General features: G+C 34.9%; 2 protein-coding genes across 6 annotated transcripts in view; one reads left to right on the forward strand and one right to left on the reverse strand.

Moving 5' to 3' along the window:
• Nucleotides 1-634: 634 nt before the first annotated feature.
• LOC119071728 (zinc finger protein 271) overlaps nucleotides 635-23,238 on the forward strand; it is a 30,581-nt gene continuing 7,977 nt past the window's right edge. The window contains exons 1-4 of one of the 5 annotated variants that reach the window (XM_037176749.1): nucleotides 638-2,189; nucleotides 14,600-15,115; nucleotides 15,180-15,873; nucleotides 22,711-22,794. In XM_037176749.1, coding sequence (XP_037032644.1) covers nucleotides 14,696-15,115; nucleotides 15,180-15,873; nucleotides 22,711-22,794 — 1,198 coding nt within the window. In that variant the 5' untranslated portion in view covers nucleotides 638-2,189; nucleotides 14,600-14,695. Of the gene's footprint in view, nucleotides 2,190-12,974; nucleotides 13,218-14,599; nucleotides 15,116-15,179; nucleotides 15,874-22,710; nucleotides 22,795-23,238 lie in introns of those variants that run through there. The other 4 variants (XM_037176751.1, XM_037176750.1, XM_037176752.1 and 1 more) reach the window with 4 other exon arrangements.
• On the reverse strand, nucleotides 21,200-22,066 carry LOC119071815. The gene is made up of 3 exons (XM_037176883.1): nucleotides 21,636-22,066; nucleotides 21,505-21,568; nucleotides 21,200-21,460 (listed from the first exon to the last, which is right to left on the reverse strand). Exons 1-3 carry the CDS (start codon nucleotides 21,839-21,841, stop codon nucleotides 21,275-21,277), a joined length of 456 nt encoding a protein of 151 aa, XP_037032778.1. The 5' UTR covers nucleotides 21,842-22,066; the 3' UTR covers nucleotides 21,200-21,274.

Consider the following 23,238-nt stretch of genomic DNA (forward strand, 5'->3'; position numbering starts at 1 on the left):
ACATTTATATCGCCAGAGCTATTTGGTTATTGCATAACATTTAGCCATCACATAAGCACTTGAGTCGGAGCACAAATAAATTGAATGGACAGGAAAACCGAGTATCAATTCCATTGAAATTCTTTTGAATATAATTTACACATTTCCACAACTCTGAAAAGGATTTTTTTTGTCGTTTAACGAGAGACAAAAAAAAACAATTTTACCATTCGGTGAAATCATCGTTTTGTATTCGTTCATTGCAATATTATATGCGTGCCGATTCGATTCATATACAAAATTCAGGACCTGCGTTTATATTTTCGAAAAAATTCTCTCCTATGAACACGTTCATACGTATATGTTATAAATATCATGCGCTGTGGTTATGGCGCTGTGATGCTCTTCTCCGTTCATAGATACGACCATACCAGAAAGGGATAATGTAATTTTACTTCTTGATTTGTCTAGTTCAGTTCTAACGTTTTCCATTCCGCCGAAAAATAAGTCAGTCGAACCACATTTTCCGTATTGAACAGAAGTCCAAGGAAAAAGAAAAAGAAAATTTCATTCCGGTCATCAATTCGGTGCGCCCCAACCAACCAAAACCGATGTCATTTCATTAATTTATTTTCTTCAGTTTTTAAACCGCAAAATTTTTATTATTTTATATCTGTTGTAAATTGATATAATCAACCGCGCTCACGATGTTTAAGGCACAGACTGTTAACCTTGCTCAATGTCTCGCGGATTTAGTTATATGCTGTATTGGCTATATGTATAAAAATATGCAATATGCATAGCGCTGCTATATAGCCATTTTTGCTCCAACTTTTTACGACCACTACCAGCGCGACAGTGTAGTCAAGTTGTAGGGTAAAGTGTATTACATGTATAGAAATAGATGAACGGGCGAACTCACATGGCCTTTGTTAGTGGCTAATGCATATAATGAATATGTGCATACGAAATACGGTGTGTGAAGGAGATCAGTCTTCGAATGTATCCAGTCTCTCCCGCGATTTTTATATAAGAACATTGAACACACCATAAATTTTTAAATTTAATTCTTTTTTTTGTGGAGATATATTTATGTATAAAATTGGATGTGTAATAATGTGTGGAGGCAATATATGTGTATATGGATGGGTATCTTTTATTGTTAATGGAGTATATATTATCATCACATAGAACGGAGAGAGATTATGTGTGTGCGAGATGCGCTGGGAGTTGTTTGTATAGGAGTGAAATGTGTTGGCCACTCAAAAATTGGATTTAATGTGGTAGACGAATTCAATTCCAAACCGCGACAACAAAACTTTTTTGTGTAAAACATTGTAAAGTAAGAGCGCGGGTACTTTAGTTTGAAAAGTACAGTTTAACCGTTCAGCAGTCGGTCGGTTCGGGCTGGCGTGCGACTCAAAATTAAATTTATGATTTGTTTTTATATTAAATTTATATAAAAAAAACTCTCCATCACGTAGATAATATTGTATGTATGAATTCGGTGTGTGTAACACAATAATGATATTGGCGGAATTTTCGAAATAATAAAATTTAAAAAAAAAAAAGTTTCGAGGAAAATGACTTTGGATGATAATTTTTTTCGGAAATAAAACGACCCAAAAAAAAAGTTTCAATTGAAAATAAAAGAAGAAAAAAATCGAAAAATAAAAATAAATAAATATGTGAAATACCAGTCCAGTATTCGTACGTTGGGATATTTTTCGTTAAAACATATGTGTGGTGAATGAATGTAATTCGCGAATCGGTTCGGTGTTGTTTTTTTTCGTCTTTTATTTTTGTTTTATTTTATTTTTATTGCTGAGTTTCGTGTTACTGGCTTGATGAAAATTTTAATAACAAATTCCTGGTGTGTGATCATTTATTATGTTTTTATCAACAATATCGTAAACAGGATTAATGTGATATTTGTCTAGTTGTGGCAGTCCAACGAATACAATAAGGAAAAAAGAGGATTAATTTAGACAAACAGAAACAAAAACGATTCATCTAGTCATCACAAATTAACCTGCGGTGTTTACTTGTTGTTATGATTTTGTTATTCAAGAAAAAATATTTCTGTGAAACATTCGGTGGACTTTATAAATTCAACATACGAGAGTTTCTTTACATATGTTATCGCCAATCATTAAACGAATAAATCAGTGGGTTTAGGCGATTCTCTTGGAGCGCAATTTAATATACATGTGAGCCTTATCTATACATAATATTATTTTCTACATGTCTACAATACGAAAATTTGTGCTTTGCTCAGTTATATTGAGTTCAAGTTTTTCGATGTGAATAGGTCAACAAATAAATTCAACATTCTTGTGATAAAAATATTGAAAACTCTCTGGCTCTGTTATGAATGCAAAAATTATTTCTGCTTAACTCAACTTAATTTAATTTAGAGAATGCGTTGTCATCGATAAAGTATTTTTTTCTGAGCTTATCTAAATTCAGAACACATTTTCTATTATTTTGCCAATGCAAAGAATACACAGACTCTCAATCCAACAAAAAAAAAAAACGGTATTTAAATTAGACATTCAATTCAGCACCTACCGATATCGCATTCATGGAATGGAAAATTTAAGTTTTGACTAAAACAAAAACTTTACTGGTGAATGTAATTATCCTTGAAATATTTAAAATTGAGTCCCGATTTCATAAATTATTCAAAGATGGTATGCAACCACATTAAAAAGAAAATATTTTACCGACGGTCAAAATATTCAGTCTTGTTTTGTCGTCAGTGGACGATTGGGTAATGACACTACTTACTTGAAGCCGACTCACGATTTACTTCATATTTCCTTAAAATTTCACTTAGAAATTTCTCATTCTTACAATGATCCAGACCCTGAAATGTTGGTCATTGAAGCTTTTATCCTCGATAAAACAATCAATGAGTTCCAAGAAAAATTTGAGGGCATAAGTTGAGTTATTCTGACTAAAACTCTGTGAAAAGAACCATTTAGGGATGAATCTCACAACTCAACGCTACAAACAATTTGGTGATAAATTTCACAAAAATCCAGTGAAACGAGACCAATAAATGGTTCTGATCATTTCGCTTTATTTTGAATCATATTTTTTAGTGGAAATTGTTTACTATAACCATTTTCGAGATGCATTGGAAAGCGTGTGAATTTTAAATATTTGAATAGGTAGCACAAGAAAACTCTAATCTATCTATCAAAAGTGTTACAAATGGCACGCATATCACCATTATATTTATCAAATCTTGTACTTCTGCTGTTCAAAATACTCTTTATGCAGAATCTTTTACTTCATATGTTTGTGTACATTTCGCTATATATGACCATATTGGTCAGACTCAATCGCTTATTGTTGTCGTCGCTATCTATACCAGATACCAGATCAAACATTCAATTATTAGCTTTTTCTCAATGCTTGATACACTGTGCTCAGAATATGATTCATTCATTTGTTTGAATATTGATTGGTATTTTATTTCAACAGGGATTTATGTCTGAATGGTATAATATTGAGAAATGTTTCACCAAATATCGCTGACAAATTCACCAAATTTGGTAAATTGTTTAATGGATTTTTACTTAGTGACATTTGGTAAAATAATTATCATTGGTACGTCCTGTACCTATGTATATTATCCAAAGCTCTTTACGTTGTACATGACATCGTGTCTCTGTCTCGTGAGCGTATAGAATCGTAAAGACTGCACAAAATTTTCGCAGTAGAATAAAAAAATAAACCTCTTATTTATGAGAAGAAACAACACTCTCTCTCTCTCTCTCTCTCTCTCTGTCAAAACGCTTCCTTTTGTTTGTTTGTAGTACAAGATTCTACAAACTTCAAGCAAAATTGATCATAGTTGTCAGCTGCAGAAAGTACTCTATTTTACAAGAAAATGTTTTTACAGTGTTGTACCGTTGTGTGGCACTGTCAAATTTCAGTACCCTATTTAGAGTACCACTCATGCTTGAAATTGGTTGTCTGTTGACAAATTTCTAATTTTACATGTTAATAGTTAGGTCGCTAGAGAGCATGACAAAATGTCCAATTACACACACGGAATTTTAAAAACCGACACATTTTCTGTTTCTGTGTTTTACTTCAGTTTCTGATTTCTCCATATAAAAATACAAGCAAAATTCTCAAAAAACCGGTAAAAAGCGAAACAGCAAATGTGTCGGTTTTCAAAATTCTGAGAGTGTAAAGTCAGAAAATATGAAAAAGCTCAAAATATAAATATGGACAGTTGCTAGGAATCTCGCGTTCATAGAATCTACCGTAGGAATTTTCATGCTTGTTATGGGGAACGAAAATAAAAATGTCGATAAAGTAAACTTTCACCCCTCAAAATTGACATTTTTTTACGTTCGATTCCCACAACAAGCATGAATTTGATTTTTACCGGCCTGGCCATACTGGGAATTCTGGCGATTCCAGAGGGCCTTTTGCATTTTTAAATGCGCGAACTTGATGTATAGAGTATCAATAGAAAATTTACGATCTGTAAGGTATATGGAAGGGGATCTTTGGGATATCATCCTGTTAAATGAAAATATAAGATTTTTCGGGTAGCACTCTTCCTACAAAAAACCCTAAATCGTCCTCGCACCCGTTTTCAATTGTTAGTTTCTGGGTAAACACACTACATAGAACCCGCAGATTTTCGGAGATTAAAAAAAATGTGTTTGCGCGAGATTCCTACCCAAGAAGAGCTCGATTCCCCGATTCCGTATTATACAGCAAACTACGATACTTTAAACAAAAGAAGTAACAGACTGCATTATCGTTGATTTCATACTACTATTTTGATACTAAGTAAATTAATATATATATTCAAGTCACCTGAATGTTTTCATCAAGCAAAATTTGTGTGGATGTTTCATAAAATATAGAGCACTTTATCGTCTGCAAACATGCACACCACATGAGGTGTTACCACGTTACTAATAAGAAGACAATTTTACAAAATATTTAATTAGCTGTGACGTGATTTCATTCGCATCGCGTCCAATAAATAAGATTAAATGTTACGACAGTCTTAAAAAAAGAATTCTCTCACAAATTCGAATAAAATAATCCGAGTAAAAAAACCGAGCAGAAAAGAATTTAGTGTGCGGCTGCATACCTTTATAAAATTACAATTTCTCTGTTTTCATACCAGAAATGTTGAAAAAGATCCACACGCTTTTCTGATATAATTAATTTCAAAATGAATTCTTCGCTTTATTTTTCATTCTATACATAAACTTTCTACGGTTAACACAAACATTTCACAATGTAAAGCTTTTGACCACCCCCATGTTCTTTGCTGTTACGCTTTTGTCTTCGGATTGCATATATCGGAGTGTAAACACATAGACATAAAACTCGGTATAATTTTACTTTGTAAAACATTTCTCGTAGGTTAAACTTCTCTAGGTCAGATTGAGATAGAAATCAATAGAATAAATGCAACGACTTGAAAGAGAGACGGATGTTTGGGTATTTTATAGTAGAAAAGGGGGTGAAAAATAGGTTGTGTAGGAAAAGTTTTATTTTTTATTTTTGAATGGGAAGCGTATTCGTTCATATGATTGACAAAATGGAAATTCCAATATTTTCAAAGGACGAACGAGGTTTTTTGTTGTTGTAAAGACAAATGACTTTTCCGACAGAATGCCGAGACATTCGCATGCATTATGGAAGAAAATTCTCATAGTCGAATTGGCATTCCGACTGAAAGAAAAACATTCAAAAATTTTTTTGATTTATTAGTGAAGTTTTGCAACATCCCACCAACATTGTATAATGTAGATTTATGAACCGAACTTTTGGATGGTTTTTTTTTTTGGTCTTCTTTTCTTCGTAGAATATCTTTAAGTATGACCCAGAGTTGAATGATGCTACTCGTGCTGTTGGTATGTACATAAATAATACTTTAGTACATTTCTGAGTTTGTGTGACAAAGATATATTTTAGTCACCGAGTTGAAATTTATAAACGTAATGTGTGTGTGTGTGGTGGAGTATTTAAAAGTGGAAAACTTTGGCTTTGTTATTGTATTGTATGGCCGTAACTATATGTACAGCGTACAGTGTTCACACATATTATGTATGCAAATGGTTAATGATATTTCACGTGAAGAAAAACCGTTTTTCCTTCACTAAATCGCTAAAAATACACCCGATTCCATGGAAATACGCAGTGCATATGCACATTTTGTCGTTTTTTTTAATGGTTTTTTGTTTTAAACATTGTCATCTCATCAGTTATATTAGGCACCATTATACATTACAATTCGCAGCGTTACACTATATGTGCATATATCCGACCGTAATCATATATCAAGCATGTCTGCGTAGTTCATCTCTCCTATACGAAAATATATCCCTCAGTGAACGAACATATAGAGGTGTATAAATAGCATAGCATTAAAAACTGTGCTCAAATACGACTATACAAAATGGAATGCATTCAGCTCAGCTCAGCTAATGTTAAAATCAATATCGTGTATTTTTACAAAGTCTGGCTGGTCGAGGTCTCGCGCGCGAGCGTTATTTTTTTGTTGTTGCTGTACATTGTAAATATACGTTCATTATGAACCCTGCATATAGAAATATGTGTGGATATATGCATAGAATTGTAGGTTCAACCGATTGATATTATTTCGCAAATATATATGCACATAGATCGTACAGCAGGTACACAAAGTTACAATTTCAAGCTCTGTGCTACATTGTGGAATGGAGATAAAATACAAATCGTTTTAAATGTCTGCATGAGTTATTGTATCGGACATGAAAGAGATAAAATTAAAAAAAAAAGATCTACTAACACGACAGTATGACCTCAGAAGAGCGTCAACAAAAGTTTAGAAATTTAGATTATTGAATGTTCAAAAACAATAATGGATATTCTCAATCATTATTGTCAATGTACCACCATCATGAATATATTTGAGTTTCGTGCTTCTCTGAACGGCAGGCTTATCGTTGTACAAAGAATAATCGTCAGATTTGTTGTGACTTTTGTATGAGGAACTCAAAAAAAAATTCCATCCAACTCCACTGGCAAATAAATTTTTTAATGCGAAAAGGCTATTCGCACAAAGTGCGATTAGTCTTTGTTTGACTAATCGCACTTTGTGCGAATAGTGAAATAAAGACTAATCGCACTTTGTGAAAGTGCCATTAGTCTTTATTTCACTATTCGCACAGAGTGTGATTAGTCTTTTTTGACTATTCAAGTGCTTCAAGTGTTCACTAGACTTAAAAGTTTTTTATTTTGTTATTTATAAAGCCAGCATTGACTTAAAACATGAAAATTTAACTGTTAATGTTTCGTATTACGTTTTTTACATATTGTAAAAGGTAGCATCGTCATCTTCTACAAACATTTTGTAAACGGAAGTATCACTCCCTTCTACAAGAACTGTGAAGAAGACAGTAATACTTCCTTTTTAAAAAATTGTTTGTAGAGTAGAGTGATTACTTCCTTTTATCAAATGTTTGTAGAAGAGGGTGCTGCTTCCTTTCATAAAGTGTTTGCAGAGTAGAGTGCTATACTTCCTTTTACAAAGTGTTCGTAGAAGAGAGTGCTGCTTCCTTTTACAAAATGTTTTTAGAAGAGAATTATGCTACCTTTTACAAAGTATTTGAAGAAGAGACTGATTCTCAATCTACAAAATGTTTGTAGACGATGGTGATTATGTCAAAACATAATACGAAGCATCAACAACGGTTACATTTTAATGATTTATGTCAATGCTAGCTTCATTAACTGCGTCATTCAAAGCTTTTCAGTTTACTCAAAAAGTGCGAATAGTGAAATAAAGACTAATCTCACTTTGTGCGAATAGTCAAAAAAAGACTAACGGCACTTTGTGCAAATAGTCTTTATTTGACTATTCGAACTCGTTTTGAGTCCATGATAGAAGCGTGAAAACTCTTTTCCACTGGCTTACGGAAGGAATACTACATAATGGTTTAGAGATTGTTATTTGCACTTGAGTGGCTGCAGCTGGAGCCGAAGACGAACAATCGTCAAAATAGGAATCTCCAAACCAGTACATAATCTACTATATTTGATCAATATCTTACGAATGCTTCGGTCGAATGAAGTAATAGACTCGAGCATAAGCACTTGATATGCTTTCCATTCCATCTGTCGTGATAATAATATTTCGTTTAGCAGACCTTCAACAAAATTTTCGTGCAGTAAGCAGATTTCATTCATTTCGTAGTGGGCGGAAATTGCAAATGGAACCAAGCGCTTCTTTAGACTGACCGGATCTAAATATTATAGTCTGTACAAGACAGAAGACAACCATTGTTTCTGAAGACCATGTAATCTCTGTCATAAATTATGCACGTGTACGTTGGTAAATTCTCTATTTGTTTACTTGAATTTGTTGAGAAAATGATGTATTACTCTCTCTCAAAAAATTGACAGTTCAATCGAAAAATTATGGGCAAAATATGAACAGGAGCTTTGGTCTTACCGCAAACGTTGATCTGGTTGGAATTTCTTATTTTGTTCAAGACTATTGTCTCAAAAACGTTCTTTTGTGTTAATGAAGAATCATCTGACGGGACTCTAAATGCACTATATTCAGAGTCCATTCTTACATAGATTAAAAAAAAAACTCTAAAGAATGCGACATATTTGTTCTCTTTTTACCAGTTTTGTGTGCAACGACTATACCTCTTTCTCGATTGAAAATGCTAAGTTTTCTTCGGTACGAAGCTGTGAGTAAATTAAATGTTTGGTCTTGTATTCACACCGGTGAATGCATATTTAAAGTGCTATGTTTCGGGTGTATATGCTAATATGACTAAGACTAGAAGTTTTCTGAGTTGTTAATATTTTCTTGAAATAAACTTGCAACAACATGAACAACAAACATCACTCTCGTCATTGCATTTCTGCGAAGAATGTAAATAAATTCAAAGTGCAACGATACAACACATATAACTCTGTGAATGAGATTCATTGTTTTACTGCTCAATCTTTTCATTAAATTAAGGTGCAAGGTCGGTCAAGTGAAATCAATTTTAAAGCAAATATTGATTTCTTTTATTAACGGATTACAATAGACCTCGTATGTGCGTATAGTTTACGTACAAAGTTGCTAATTGGTGCAATACATTTTGTATCATTGTTCAGCAAATACATGGGAATCGATGTGAATTACCTATCTCAATGTTTTAAGAATTGAGTTACTTACATCTTAATAGTTATCGGAATTTGGTTGGAAATAGCAAGTACCTACACTAAATGTCTGTTACGCTGTGATGAATGTACAAGAAAAAGCGAAAAGAATGTGATTCGGTTCTTGAATATCTAGATTCGTCTAAACATAAAAACTAGTAAAAAGGTGTTGTTATGACATCAGATAAGAGTAATTCAGGCTAGGTGAGCAGACAGATATTTCATTTGTTAAAGACAATCACCACAGAAAGTAAGCGATGAACTTCAACCAATGTAGTCTTATATAGCAGAATATATGTTAAAACTAATGAAGTGAAAGATTTTCTATCAAACCATTGAAACAACATAGAACAAGGGAAGTATCAGATTCGATAATTTGTGATTTGTTTGTCGTTTGTGAAAGATTACAGAAAAAAAGCCGGTGGACCTCCTTCGACCGTACATCCGTGTCCTTATAAACCGATTCGACAAGTTCTCCAAGTATACCACTCACAAATTACAAACGAAAAATCAAAACCATTTTTTGTTCAGGTTTTTTTTTCCTCTCTCAATAAGAACGCGACCTATTTCCTCACATTTTCACATTTTCCTCTATTCCGTTCCGAAACAGACATACAAATAAACAAACAAATAAACAGCATAAATGAAACTTTAAGCAAACTTTTTTGTTTGAAAAAAAAAAAACAAATTTTCATGTGAGCGTATAATTAGTTTGGTTCAGGTAGGTTTATAAAAGTGAAATTTTTTTCCGAAAAAAGTTTTTTTTCATGGGCAAATCTACTTTCTGAGTTCATATTCGAAATGAAACTTCAAACATTTTTGTATTTTATATACAAACCAAGAGCACTCTGCAAAAAGATACTTTTATAAACATCTCGCCAAGTATCCAGCTCGCGAAGTAGTGATTGTGTACGTTTATCCATATTATACATAATGTATCCATACTCACATCCATATCCCGCCATTCTATGTACCGCCATACAGTATACATCGTATACATGGAAGCTTTTACATAAAAAGTTTAGAAAGAAAAAGCATTCATATCCAAACTTTTTCTTCTTTCGTTTTTTAGCATATTTTTTGTTAGTGGTCGATCCGCCGCGCATACTCAATTCGATTATAGGAGTGGGTAACGGGTGAAAAATGTGTTGTGGGAGCAAAAGAGTGCAAAAGAATTACAAATAAAAAGAGATGGGGGTGCATTATGAAGGTCTCACATTAAAAGCGCACAGACATGATGCACCGCCCCAACCCCCATGATGTGTATACATACATACACCGAAAATACAAAAAAAAACTGAAGCTTTGCTATGCCATCGATTCCACCCATTTCGATATGTACTTATATGAAATACGTGATGTTTTATAAGTTTATAAGCATTTTACATGTACCATGCATTAGGGAATATGGTTTTTGGGTTTGGGAGCTGAAGGAAGAAGAAAAAAAAACTATCAACTCAGTCCTCATAGGGACCACTAATTTTATATTATACGTATGTGCACAATGTAGCAATGGTGTGTGATGAATGTATACCACATATACTACCATAAATGCAATTATATCTCGGATATTTCGAAAGAAATCTTGATGCTGTTGTTAGTTTTGGTATGTGAAACAATTGGAATTAATGGAAAAAATGGATGGATATCATTGTCACATAACCGTGAATAAGAGATTCACGTTAGGATAAATTGTTAATATTTCCAGCCGTCATTTCTCGAACCATGTATTGACGTATTTATAGCGAGAGACGAACAAAAAAAAGAAGCAAATACCCAGATATTCGTATGTAACATATCAGCGTTGAGCTCAATCAGGGCGCCGAATGAAATTTTTTTATTTTATAGCAAAGTGGGGATGGAATTAGGGTTGTTCTGTTTTACATACTTTTTTCTGTAGAGTATAGTATAGAGAGATATGGGACTTTGTTAAATTTATTGAACAATTTCATTTTTTTTATGTTGACAATTCAATTTTGAATTGGATTTATGGTGTATGCGTTTTGGATGCAATGAACCAATTTATTGATGCTTTTTTCGAATATATAATTGAACCAGATAATGCAATTGGAAGCAGCAGAAATCGTCAATGGATAAAAAATGGTTGCGGACAATTCTTCAACTAAGCCTTTTCACACACACGCAATTCGTACAAAATCATAAAATTGTCCGAAAATTCTGAGAATCTAGTCCTTCTAATTCGAACCGTTCTTTCCGATATGAAAGTTCATGATAGTTTTTGATCAAAATTGATTTTACTTGAAATTTATTCGCAGTTTAAGTTTAATTGAAAATCGAACTCATTCACAAATTTGATAAAAATGAACTCTGGATATGCTTCCAAGTGCCATGAAAAAGTCGAGTCGGTTACTCGAGGCTCAAAAGTCGAGTCGGTTACTCGAGGCATAAAAGTCGAGTCAGTTACTCGAGCCACAAAAGTCGAGTCGGTTACTCGAGGCACGTACAGCAAATTTGCTTTAGACACTCTGAATCTCTGGATTTATTATTAAGCTCAAGTTCGTTGATCTTGAAATCTAGTAGAAAAATAGACGGACAATTTGTCGAAATTTTGTAACCTGCAATCGTGAGAACAGAGAAGTATTTTCCTGTTACAAAATAATTAGGCAAGAAAGTTTTTCCTTCTACAACGATCAAATTCTCTTTTCCTTTCGATCAGTTTGTCTTTTTCTGCGATAAAATGTACGCAATATATGATTTCGACATCTGTAACTATAAGGTCAGCTGTTCCAAAAAAGAAGGACAAAAAAAAGCCACAAGCTTCGGTTGGGACGGTACCATATAGCAAAATGTCTGTTAAAACTATTGAGGTACTAGATTTTAATCGAAAGAAGTAAGATACACAACAATATCTTTGGTGAGATATGCTTGTTGTCTTTTAAAAACTAATAGTGAATTTCATAAAAACTAATAGTCGATAAGACACTTTGAGATCTGCACTCTTTGGTGCAAAAACAAAATTCGTATTTTCTTGTTAAAGGAAGTGTCCAAGGCACCGAGTATTGAAACGTTTTCAACTTGGTATTCACTAATGCAAGCTTGAATGCAAGTGAACCCAATCAAACAAGAATCTATTTTATCATTTTGATACTCAAACTTTAGACCTAATGAGAAATGTGAAGTAATGCGAGCTTGCGTTGATTCAAAATCCTGTTTCAATTGTACAGTAAAACGAATGAGCGTTCTGTTCATTGTTAGTCGAACTATGAAGTCATGCGAAATAAAAATCAACTTTACAGACAAATAAGGATGAAACTACGAAATGAAATTAACTTTATTTTGAAAATATAAATAATTATGTGTATCAGCGTATCTCTCGTCTATATAGAGTGTATACACACAATACAGTACATCATTCTAGCACTGTGAATCCTTTGTTGAAGTATGTCTACAAAAAATAATAAAATTTCTGGATGCAATTCATTTCAACATAGTCTTCCAAGTCATTGAACAGCGCATTTTAAAGCAAATGCACATTATGTACATATAAACAATGTACACATGCAATATCTAGATAAACAGCTCATCTGGAGCTACATTAATCAAATTGATCATTTATCATTGTCAAACGATACATACAACGTTAAAATCCGAAACTGAATGTAAAATAAATTAAATTCACTTTAGACACACAGAGAGTAGTTTTTTTGTTATCGTCAATTTTTGTTTTCTTCCAGTTGAATCAATTAAATACTTTGATTTTTACAATACAGCAATGCTATGTCTTCACTTTTAAATTGCACCCTGAGTTAATTGTTGTTTGTGTTTTGAGATGAGTTATATCACAGTACGACAATATAATACCGTACAGAGAAGAACTGATTTCTTTTTAAAAAAAAGTTTAAAAAAAAAATGACAAACATCTTTGCCCTGTGGTCAGTTCGCAAGAATAATATCTCGTTATATAAACAGGCCGAAGTGAATGAAAGCGTTAATAGTGCATTACCATGCTCCGTAATTTTTAAGAGACATGTACGTATACGAGGACTTGTGCGAGTATTAGCCCATACCGAGCATAAAATACGGTGAGTGTAGAGGTATTTTATCGCGGTATTCATTAACTAGAACATCTAAATGGTTGATCGATTTAGAAAACTAAATTTGGTGGTAGATGTTTATCCGAATATTGTACATCTACCCCTGCATTTAGAGGCTCTAGAATCTGGAGTCCAGATTCTACCTATATGTCAAGCAGGGCCTATTTTAAGGAATTTAATTTCTAAAAATTTCCAAAATTTCACAAAAATTCTTAAAATTTCCAAATTTTATTTTCTGTTAGATCTCATTCCAAAGTAATCAGTTAAGCTCAAAGAGATGAAAAACAACTAAAAAGTAAAGTAAAAACAAAATTTACGATGTAATCTGTTGTTGGGAAAATTTAAGAATTTTTGGAAATTTAATTTCCTTAAAATAGGCCCAGATGTCAGGTTAATTCCTTAAAAATCTCGTATCAATATTCAGTCGATGCCATATGTGAATATTATTAAAAACGTTATGGTTCGTAAAGTTCGTAAGTATGGCAATTTCATGAACTTTTGACATTTCTCCCGTATATTTTATGTCAAAAGTGTACGAAGTCGCCTTACTCACGAGCTTTACGAACCAAAATGGTTTACCCCCATTATATATTATAGTTTAGTTTAAAGAATCTAGCTGAAAAATAGAAGAGCTTTCTGGGAAGTTGACACAATGTTATGTATCGGTTCCCTTTAAGGAGCTATACATAATCTGCAAGTGGCATTATTGCTTGCCTGGATTACATTTCCTCGAGAATTTCTATAAAGTATTTTATGATGTGAGCCTCGAGTTTATTGGTGACGATTGACCATCTCCGGAGGTACTTCCATTTAACATTTAGTAAGCCGTTAAATTGATAACTTCGTTACCTGAACTTTTTCGCGGTTCTTTCCCCATGTTTCGTCATCGAATCTTATTTTATTTCTACAAAACATAATTTTCAAAATGTTCAGTTTAATTAGGTGACAAAAATTGCATGTCCAACCTAAAATGTCTTTTCGTAGGAAGTAACAAAAACTCCTTTAGTTGTGTTGCAAAAGTTCACAATAATTATTTTGAAAAAAAAGCTCTTCCACCCGTGTAGGTGATTGCATAATATTACGTTGAGTAAATCTAATTTTGATAAACTTTATTTCCTTGTTAGGGAAATATTCAATTCGTTTTGTATTTATTGTGCCACTACGAGAACCGCAGGTGTTGCATATAAAGAGTATTTCACGCTAAGTTTTTAAAGTAACATTAGAAACAGGCAACGTCTTGAGTTGACTAAAGTTTCTTCAGAAATTTATTTAAAGAAAAACAATTTCTTAACTTACATAGAGAAAGTCATACCCTGATTTCTTCAAGTATTTTTATAAATTATTGAAATTCTTTCTTCCTTTCTTTTTAGATGGAAGAAATTAACGAAACTTCCAACCCAGCAATACAAAATGGAAAAACTACTGAGACATTTTACGGACTAGTTAGTTCCACATAAATCCACAAAATGGCAATCAATTTTTCAGCATCATTTGCCGCCTGTCTGGCGGCACGATTAAAAGTTCCTTCGCAAATAATGTACTGTATATCGCAGGACACTGGAGCACCATATGTTTTGTACAAGGATTCGCAGGAAGCGGCAGAAAGAAGTGCTTTAGGTGGACAATGGGGAGCTGATATGTATCCGACAGTGCAACAGAGTCCACAGCAAGCACACATCACTAATCATCATGCACCACCAACTCAACAACCTCAACAATCACAACAGCAAACACCACAAAGTCCTCCAGGTGATGAACAACAGAACGAACAACCGGCACATGCCGGAGCTGGAGCACTTCCCTCTCCACCAGCGCCTAGTCCATACCCGCGAGCAAATAACAATACAACCACAGAAATGGAGGATGACGGAACGTCTATCAATCAGGTAATTAAACTCAATTAAGGATTGTAGTTCCAGAGAAAAATTTGTTTGAAACCTTAAAATGCAGGTACAATCACTGCAACAACAACAGCATCAGCAACAGCAACAACAGCAAACAACGTCACAAGCAATAGCGCAACAATCAAATCAACAACAATCGTCGCCTGAACAAAACATAGACATGACACCTGAACAACAGAGTCAACAGAATTCGCAGACACAACAACAACAAACCACATCGACACAACCGGCTGGGCCGCAATGTTTTACTGAGCCACAGCCACAAACCGAACAACTAAATTACTATGCACCAAGGCATCCTGGCCAAACTTCCATGCTAGCACCACCAGGATTTCCACCGTTACACTATTTAAACAAACCTTTACTGCCTGGTATGGGAATGGATCAAAGCAACGCTCTCGAGCAATATGCAATGCCAGACCTATTACCCGGCCACAATATGCATCAAACCACACCTTCGCCTGGTTCAATGAAATCCAAAGGATCCGATTTGCGATTATTTAAGTGTCTAACATGTGGTAAAGATTTCAAGCAAAAAAGTACACTCCTGCAACATGAACGAATCCACACCGACTCACGGCCGTATGGATGTCCCGAATGTGGGAAAAGGTTTCGGCAGCAGTCTCATCTTACGCAGCATTTAAGAATCCATGCAAATGAGAAACCATTTTCTTGTGCCTACTGTCCGCGGAGCTTTAGACAACGAGCAATACTCAATCAGCACCTTAGGATCCACTCGGGTGAGCTGACTTGTCGTGATGACATTTCTATTGTATTTTTTGTAAAGCAATGTGGAAGTAGAACTGATACAATCTAATCCATTTACTGATGATTCATTTAAGACAAAGTGATGCTAATGTTGAATTAAGTCATAGTTCTTGCATTAAGTTTCGATTGAAAATTTGTTTTTGAGCTTTTTCTGCTATACAGCGAATTATTACATAGATTGAAACCTACTGTCATACCACTGCTCCTCGCATTAACGTAGAAGCTTTTCTGAGGCTTATGAAATCACAGTCGGTTCTGTGTTCTCTTTTGCAAATATAGATGCATTTGTTTTCGTTGTATGAGTTAAGACATACAATACGGTCCCTTCCAAACTTGACGCGTTTGTTAATTCAGTGGTAATGCTAGGATCACTGCTACGCCATGATTCATTTATCGGCTTCTAATTTGAACAAAATCGAAACAAAAAATTTGACCAATACCACAGATGAATCTTATTTTCGCTGGTCGTTAATATAAGTGAAACATTATTGTCTTACGACTCTTTTAAAAACTGAAACTGCGAGTGTTCCTTAAATTTTTTTTCGCAATTTTATTGTTGATTATTGTAGCTTGATGCACAATGAATTCAACGCTCCATGTTGGCAAGCCGCCAACGCCATAGTTTGACCTGTATAGCCGATACCGCTGAAAACTTAAAATGGCTCTATAAAATCCAATTCTTGACCGATTCCACTAAACTAAGCTGATTTAAATTCTCTGGTCCTTGCTTGACCCTACAAAAATTTGAAATTAAGTTTAAATTTGTAGATGGCACTGTTGATCAAGATGGCTGTCAGTTATGCAAAAACGGGTGTAATGCAGGCAAATTACGCCCAACATGGACGTGTAATAGCTCAAATTTCTCACAAAAGAATTCCCTATCTATTTTTAATAACGTTTCCTGTCGAAACCCATACAAAATGCCATCTATACTTAATGGAGCGCGAAATTCAAATGTATCAACGCACTGTCTGACAGTGCGTTGAATGTACCAAATCTAATGAAAATATATTTACTGCCATTTTGTAAATATTTATCATTTTTCAACCAATCCAATAATGAGCAGAACAAAAATGAGCATTGATATCCGATTCATAGCGTAATTTATGTCAAAACGAATGGGGTAGAAGATCTTCAATCAAATGTAGTACGTTAAATAAAAGGAGCAACAGATGCAATAACATCGTGATTACGTCTGCCTTTAAAAACGCTTCAGTAATCAATCTTCTTAGTTGCGTGTATTTGCACGCTGAATTCAATGCTGGACACTGATAAAAAAGTTTCGTCAACATACGTCCAGTATGTATGAAATGGCTGACAGACGGCTTCATTTCTTACTTCGCCTTACTTCGGATATGTATATTCGAACGTCTGACATGTATATTGTATAATCATACATACTGCTCGTGAGTATTCGTGTTACTCCTATGTTTATACATCGAATATGAACGATATACATGTCAGACGTTGTAATATTCACATCTGAAGGCAGAAATTAAGCTGCCTGCCAGCCATTTCATACATAGTGGACGTATGTTGACGAAATTTTTTTATCAGTGAAATTTGTGGGAGGGATCACACAGAAATAATCTACTTTCGACCTGCTAAGTTTTTGATAAATTGTCTTATTTCCGCGCCATTCTTAGGCATAGACTAAATCATTCTTAAGCATGGAGCCATAGTTTTAATAACTTTACAATGGAAAATTTCGTTTGAGTTTATTCACACCGATGTTAAATAAAGGTCAAAAATAATTATTGTCTTTCCTCTCTGCGTTTCATAGTCCGTCTTTTTTCTCTTAGCATTAAGTTCTTTCGTCTTCGTATTTCTGCTTCTATTGAAAGGTTGGGATCATCCCGTAGTGTATCCGGATACATCTTCAAGTATTCCGCCCACGCTTCCTTCCTCCTTTTTATAGTTTGCCTTAAACTGCGTCTTTCTTTCCTAGTCATTCCCGGATTTGGTTCGAAAATGTATACATCTCGAATGGGTGTTGGTTCAGGTTCATAATGTATTGCAGTGTCCCTTGCGGCTGCTGTTTTATAGGTATCATGTAACATCGTTCCCATTTCTTCTAAATGCCGACGATGTACACTGCGTGAACGAGATCTATCAGAACGAGAGCTACTACCACTAGTAGGATTCGATGAACGACGCCTAGACATTTCGAGTAGAAATAAAAAATTTGAAAATATTTTACAAGCAAAAATTTTTGGATGCGAAATCTTGACTCTGTGTCGCTTTAAATAGATTTTTTCTTGTTTGGCCTACTAGAGCTTTAAATCGAATTCAAATCATTTGACATCGTGATAGAATACTGCAGGTGTCAATGGTATTTTAGACTCGCACGAAGTACGTAATGACCCGTTTGGTAATGCCCAATGCTAGTCTTAGTTCAAAGATGAGCAAAATCGGCCGATTATGTCCAGAGATATGGTCGAATAAGTGGTATTTTAGAGGGCTGGTCATCTGGTCAAGGTTTTTCGAATAAATTTGCAGAACTATGCAACCAAAAGCAGCTATAGATAGATAAACCTAATGAAAGTTATAGATCATACCATTCTACTAATAGACCTACTGTTAGTAACTGTTTCGCAGTTGTAAGCACAAAGTTCAAAATCGAAATCATCGAATTTTGTAGATTATAGTTTTGATAGAGTCGACGTCAGTGTTTGGAGACGTGACTTTGCTTCTGCTGCAAACAAAAGTCTTTGTTCGTCTTTAAACAGGTGAAATGATTACACGCACTCGCACTGTATGATCAGTTTTGTTAGTTTTGTTTGTATAAGTGGAAGTGGGCCAGTTGAAAAACAGCGGAAGCAAATTCTTGTTTAAATTTCACTGACGTTGACTGTATACTGATTATTGATTGTTCGGACTAAATAGCCTCAATAAAGACAACACACACTCTACGGATAATAGCGGCAGAGTCGAAGTTTTGCTTGATTTTTGCAAGTGGTTCCAGGTGGTTCCGGGTGGTACCTGGGGTCCAATCGAAAAGTGATGTATGGAAGGTGCCCCTTATTTTTGATAATGTACAAGTCGTCCATACATCATTTTGTCCAAAAACTTCAAATTTAGCCGATATAATTTTGGGTCATTTTGACTCTGCCGCTATTATCCGTAGAGTGTGTGTTGTTCGTATTGAGGCTATTTAGTTCGGACAATCCACCAACAACAACCTCTCAACCAGTTTCTCTCCGATTTGCGTTCGGTTTTGATTGGTTTGGGTGATTTAACTACTGTAATCAATCAATTAATTTCATTGGATTCTCGTGTAGCGTTTCCCATCATCAGGGAAAGTGTTGAGATGTCGGAAGGATTTCTTCGTAAAGTAAGTTCAAATTAAAATGATCAATTAAGAGAGTATCGTGATTCGAAATTTGAACTGTTTTTTGTTACATTTGTAAGGTTCATTACCTCTAAATAATTCCAATTAGCACGCGAGGGATTCTTCTGAAAAAACGGAAGTCTGAAATCAGACGCATTTTCTATTGGAATTTTTTTATATGTGCCCAGTGAGGTATTCAACCCCAAAAGCCAAAACCACTTTCAAAAAAATTCTTGGAAGGTTGTGTGACTGGTAAGAGGTCATCAAAAACCAAAAACTTGCACTTTTCTTACAAAAATTTCTCCAGTTACACAAGCCGTACAGGGTCGTATGGGCTATCATTAGAAAGGTAATTGAATGTACTTCCAGCAAAAATAGGGTCTTATTGGGTTTAAAATTCAGCCACACTGAGATATGTACAGTTGAAGTTTTCAACCGAAAAAAGACTGAAAACTTACACTTTATTTCTTACAGAAATTTCTCGAGGTACACGAAACGTACATGATCGTGTGGGGTGTCATTGGATAGGTAATTGCATATACTTTCAGGAAAAGTAGAGCTTACGGAAGTTTGGTAGCATCTGCGATTCAATATAAAGACTTAAACATTTCAACTTCTCATAATTCGTCGTAGATGCTTCCCAACCCCAATAAGACCCTATTTGCCCTGGAAGTACCTGCAATTACTTTTCTAATGACACCTCACACGACCCTGTACGGCTCGTGTAACTGGAGAAATTTTTGTAAGAAAATTGTAAGTGTTCGATTTTTGATGACCTCTTACCAGCCACACAATCTTCGAAGAATTTTATTGAAAGTGGTTTTGGCTTCTGGTGTCGAATACTTTACTTTACTGTGCACATATTTAAAATTCCAATAGAAAATTCGTCCGATTTCGTTCTTTTGTTTTTCAGAAGAATCCCTCCGCATAAGCTCGACTTTGGGTTATAAACGTGTGCGGGCAATCTCAACACACTTAATAAACATTGTGAATGTTATAAAAATTGTTCGAAGCTTGTTCTTAAGTCCCATACTTGTTTCCAAATAACGATACGCTAGAAATCTTCATAATCGGTCATTTTAATTTATCCCTTCCTGCATCGAATTGGCGACCCTTTAGAAAGTGAAAGTTAGTTTAAACGTCTCACTGGGTTGTCCGGAAGGGAGGAATAACATTTGCTTGCTCTGTCGTCAAAACCGTGCGTAATTTCATGACCGATCACAAATCCAATTGCCGCATAATTCATATATTTGGGACGATCTGCCGAAAAGAATTGTCCCTGCAAGATGCCAGCTGGAAATTCTGTGGAAGGAATGGTGTGAATGATGCGACGTCATTTTTTTTTCGATCGCTTCTCAACTTACGAATACTGTTCTCGATAGAAGAATAAAAGGCATTTGCCTGAGCCGGTTGAGCATGTCGGTCCCATTCGGTTTTGTTGACCGGTTTCCACAGTTTCTCGAAGCTTTTCTTGGTTGCGAAAACGTTCAATTTCAAGTACGATTCGAGATTGTTCTCCGGATCGATTTCCAGTCCGTCGTAGTACTCCTCCAGCAATGTTTTTTGCAATTTCTCCATTGCTGCTCAATATTGCCGCTCAATATTTGCATCAGGAGTGTTTTTCGAACCAACTTGTAAGGCGGAGTAGCATTTTTTTCGATTTTTCATATTCTACGTACTGTGTGGGTCAATGCGGTTCGACAATCTCAAAATCAGCGAGTACTATTCGGTGCGCTTGCACACACATTAGATTTTTATTTGCAATTAATATGTCTTGGGAAAATGTAACAAATTCAAATTGGGAGCAAATTCAATTTCACCGGTTTTCATAGCAATTATATGTCGGAAGCTCTGATAGAGACAATCGTGCAATTGTGAATGTGATCCAATCGTAATGGAATGGCTTCGCATGAACGGTTTTTTTGTCTGCAACAGTGGTGTCCATTTTTTTAGCAAATCTTGGTGATGAATGGTGAAGTATTGCATCTTTGAAACTATCTGTCGTGCGAACCGTCAAAACCATGCATGTCCATGTGCTTCGTTTATATGGTGTCGTGTACATTATACTTATTCAGTACAAAGAACGAAACGTATCCCTCCTTTCGTAGCTCCTTTCGATTGTTCAGGCCGTCATATATTAATTTCTTGATCGTATCTGCATTAACAGTTGCGTTTACCATCAGGTGCTTGATGACTGGTTCTGACCAAACACATTTCCGAAAAAGGTGCTCGACAGAACTAGATCATGTCCCGGTATGCTCGTCATCAGCGGACCGAAAATGTTTCTAATGAAATTGAATTGGTACCGCAATGCTGCGACAACACTTCCATTAGAACTGAAACGAATGTTTCGGAGGCATTCATACAAAGCACTTATAGATAATTATGGTGCGTGCTACTTACTCATGGAAACCAATGTGTCGATCGTATCGGTCAGCCTTTATTTCGACTAGCAGATGTTCGTTCAACAGCTTCATTGCTCGTGCAAATGCCGAGCTCTTGCAGTTGATCGCTTTAGTCAGATTCGGTACATGATGCATTTGAAGCATATGTATACGATTCGATCGTCGCAGCAAAGTGGGTCCATTTGTACGGCACGCCAAGGCCATAGTGTTTTTTTTATGGAGCAGCAGCACCGCCGTATTCGCCAAATATTCTTCGGGCTCGACTGTATTGTACCTCTTATTAAAAAGGATTTTTTTTTTGGTTTTAACCAAAAAATGTGAATTATTCTGAACTTACATGTCTTCGTATCCAATCCATCGGACCACATAGAATGGTTTGGCTTGTTTCATGAGTGTCACCTCTTGTACAATGGAATCTGCGTAAAACCAGTTAGATGACAGAACGCTCGATCGCTGTCCAAATCATTTGCCGTTATCATGACTCTGCCAGTAATTGTAAACGCTGGAACGCATCGTTTTTATTTAAAGAATCAAACGCAGACGTAATTTTAATGTTTTTCTTTTGTTTGTTGAACTAATTTTTATTTTATGATTCTGAAATATTAAAAAAAAGAAGTGAAATTGAGCCTCTGAGTAACCGCAAAAAAATTTAATAGAAGTAATGCGCATATATTTGGTTTACAGTTAGATTAATTAACTTTTCTTCATGAACAGAATAAAAAACAGCCCCAAAGGAAGGAAACACCACCACCAGTGCATCAAATGTCGATTAATGCAACGTCATTCAAGTCATGTTATTGTAGTTACTCTCCAACTAAAACCTTCAGCTGAGATAACACAGTACTTCTTTTCCATTAACAATTGCCAACAAAAAGTTTGATTATACCATCCATATATCGGTTCCATATTTTCACGTATTTCACGTATCGAATACGAATCAATAAATTGTATCAGTTCTACAGAATTCAATAAAATATAAATTGTGCAACACAAAATAAATTAAACAAAAAAAAAATAATTTTTAAATACAAAAAATTAACATTTAACATCTTCTCTTTCTTGGCCACCCTAAGGTGAGAAGCCTTACGAATGTCACGAATGCGGCAAACATTTTAGACAGAAAGCCATCCTCAACCAACATGTGCGCACCCATCAAGGCGAGCGACTTTTTATATTTTTTTTTACTACCGCATACAATTAGGCTAGAGAAATTTAAACGAAATTTTCCATTTGATTAAATCAACTTTTTTCTTGGATTTTCAACTCCATTTTATAAAATTTAGGGATCGACGTTCTTTCACTAACCAAAATAAAATCAAAATTTTTATTAATCAATTCGGACCTTAAATGATATAATTTCCATTGCATAATCGACATTTGAATGCACCTCAAGAGCTTATTTGGTACTATTGATGCGCGGCCGTAAATATGAAATCCAATAAATTCGTCACTTTTGAAGTGAAAGCTAGAACAAGAATCAGGAGCTAACATGATTGAAAATGGTTTACTCTAACCCTGATCGAAATGGCTTTCAATAGAATAAACAATTAAAATATGTCTTATTGAACGAACATCGAGAATTGCCTGCTGTTGTCCCAAAA

The sequence above is a fragment of the Bradysia coprophila genome, assembly GCF_014529535.1.
Source record: "Bradysia coprophila strain Holo2 chromosome IV unlocalized genomic scaffold, BU_Bcop_v1 contig_5, whole genome shotgun sequence".
Lineage (NCBI taxonomy): Eukaryota > Metazoa > Arthropoda > Insecta > Diptera > Sciaridae > Bradysia > Bradysia coprophila.

Bases quoted from the DNA above. Each gene is read 5' to 3' on its own strand.
- LOC119071815 (XM_037176883.1), bottom strand. From the start codon at position 21,841: ATGGCCTTGGCGTGCCGTACAAATGGACCCACTTTGCTGCGACGATCG. The intron at 21,569-21,635 runs GTAAGTAGCACG...CATTCGTTTCAG, and splicing joins CGACACATTGGTTTCCATGA to TTCTAATGGAAGTGTTGTCG. The intron at 21,461-21,504 runs CCGCTGATGACG...AGTTCTGTCGAG, and splicing joins TCATTAGAAACATTTTCGGT to CACCTTTTTCGGAAATGTGT.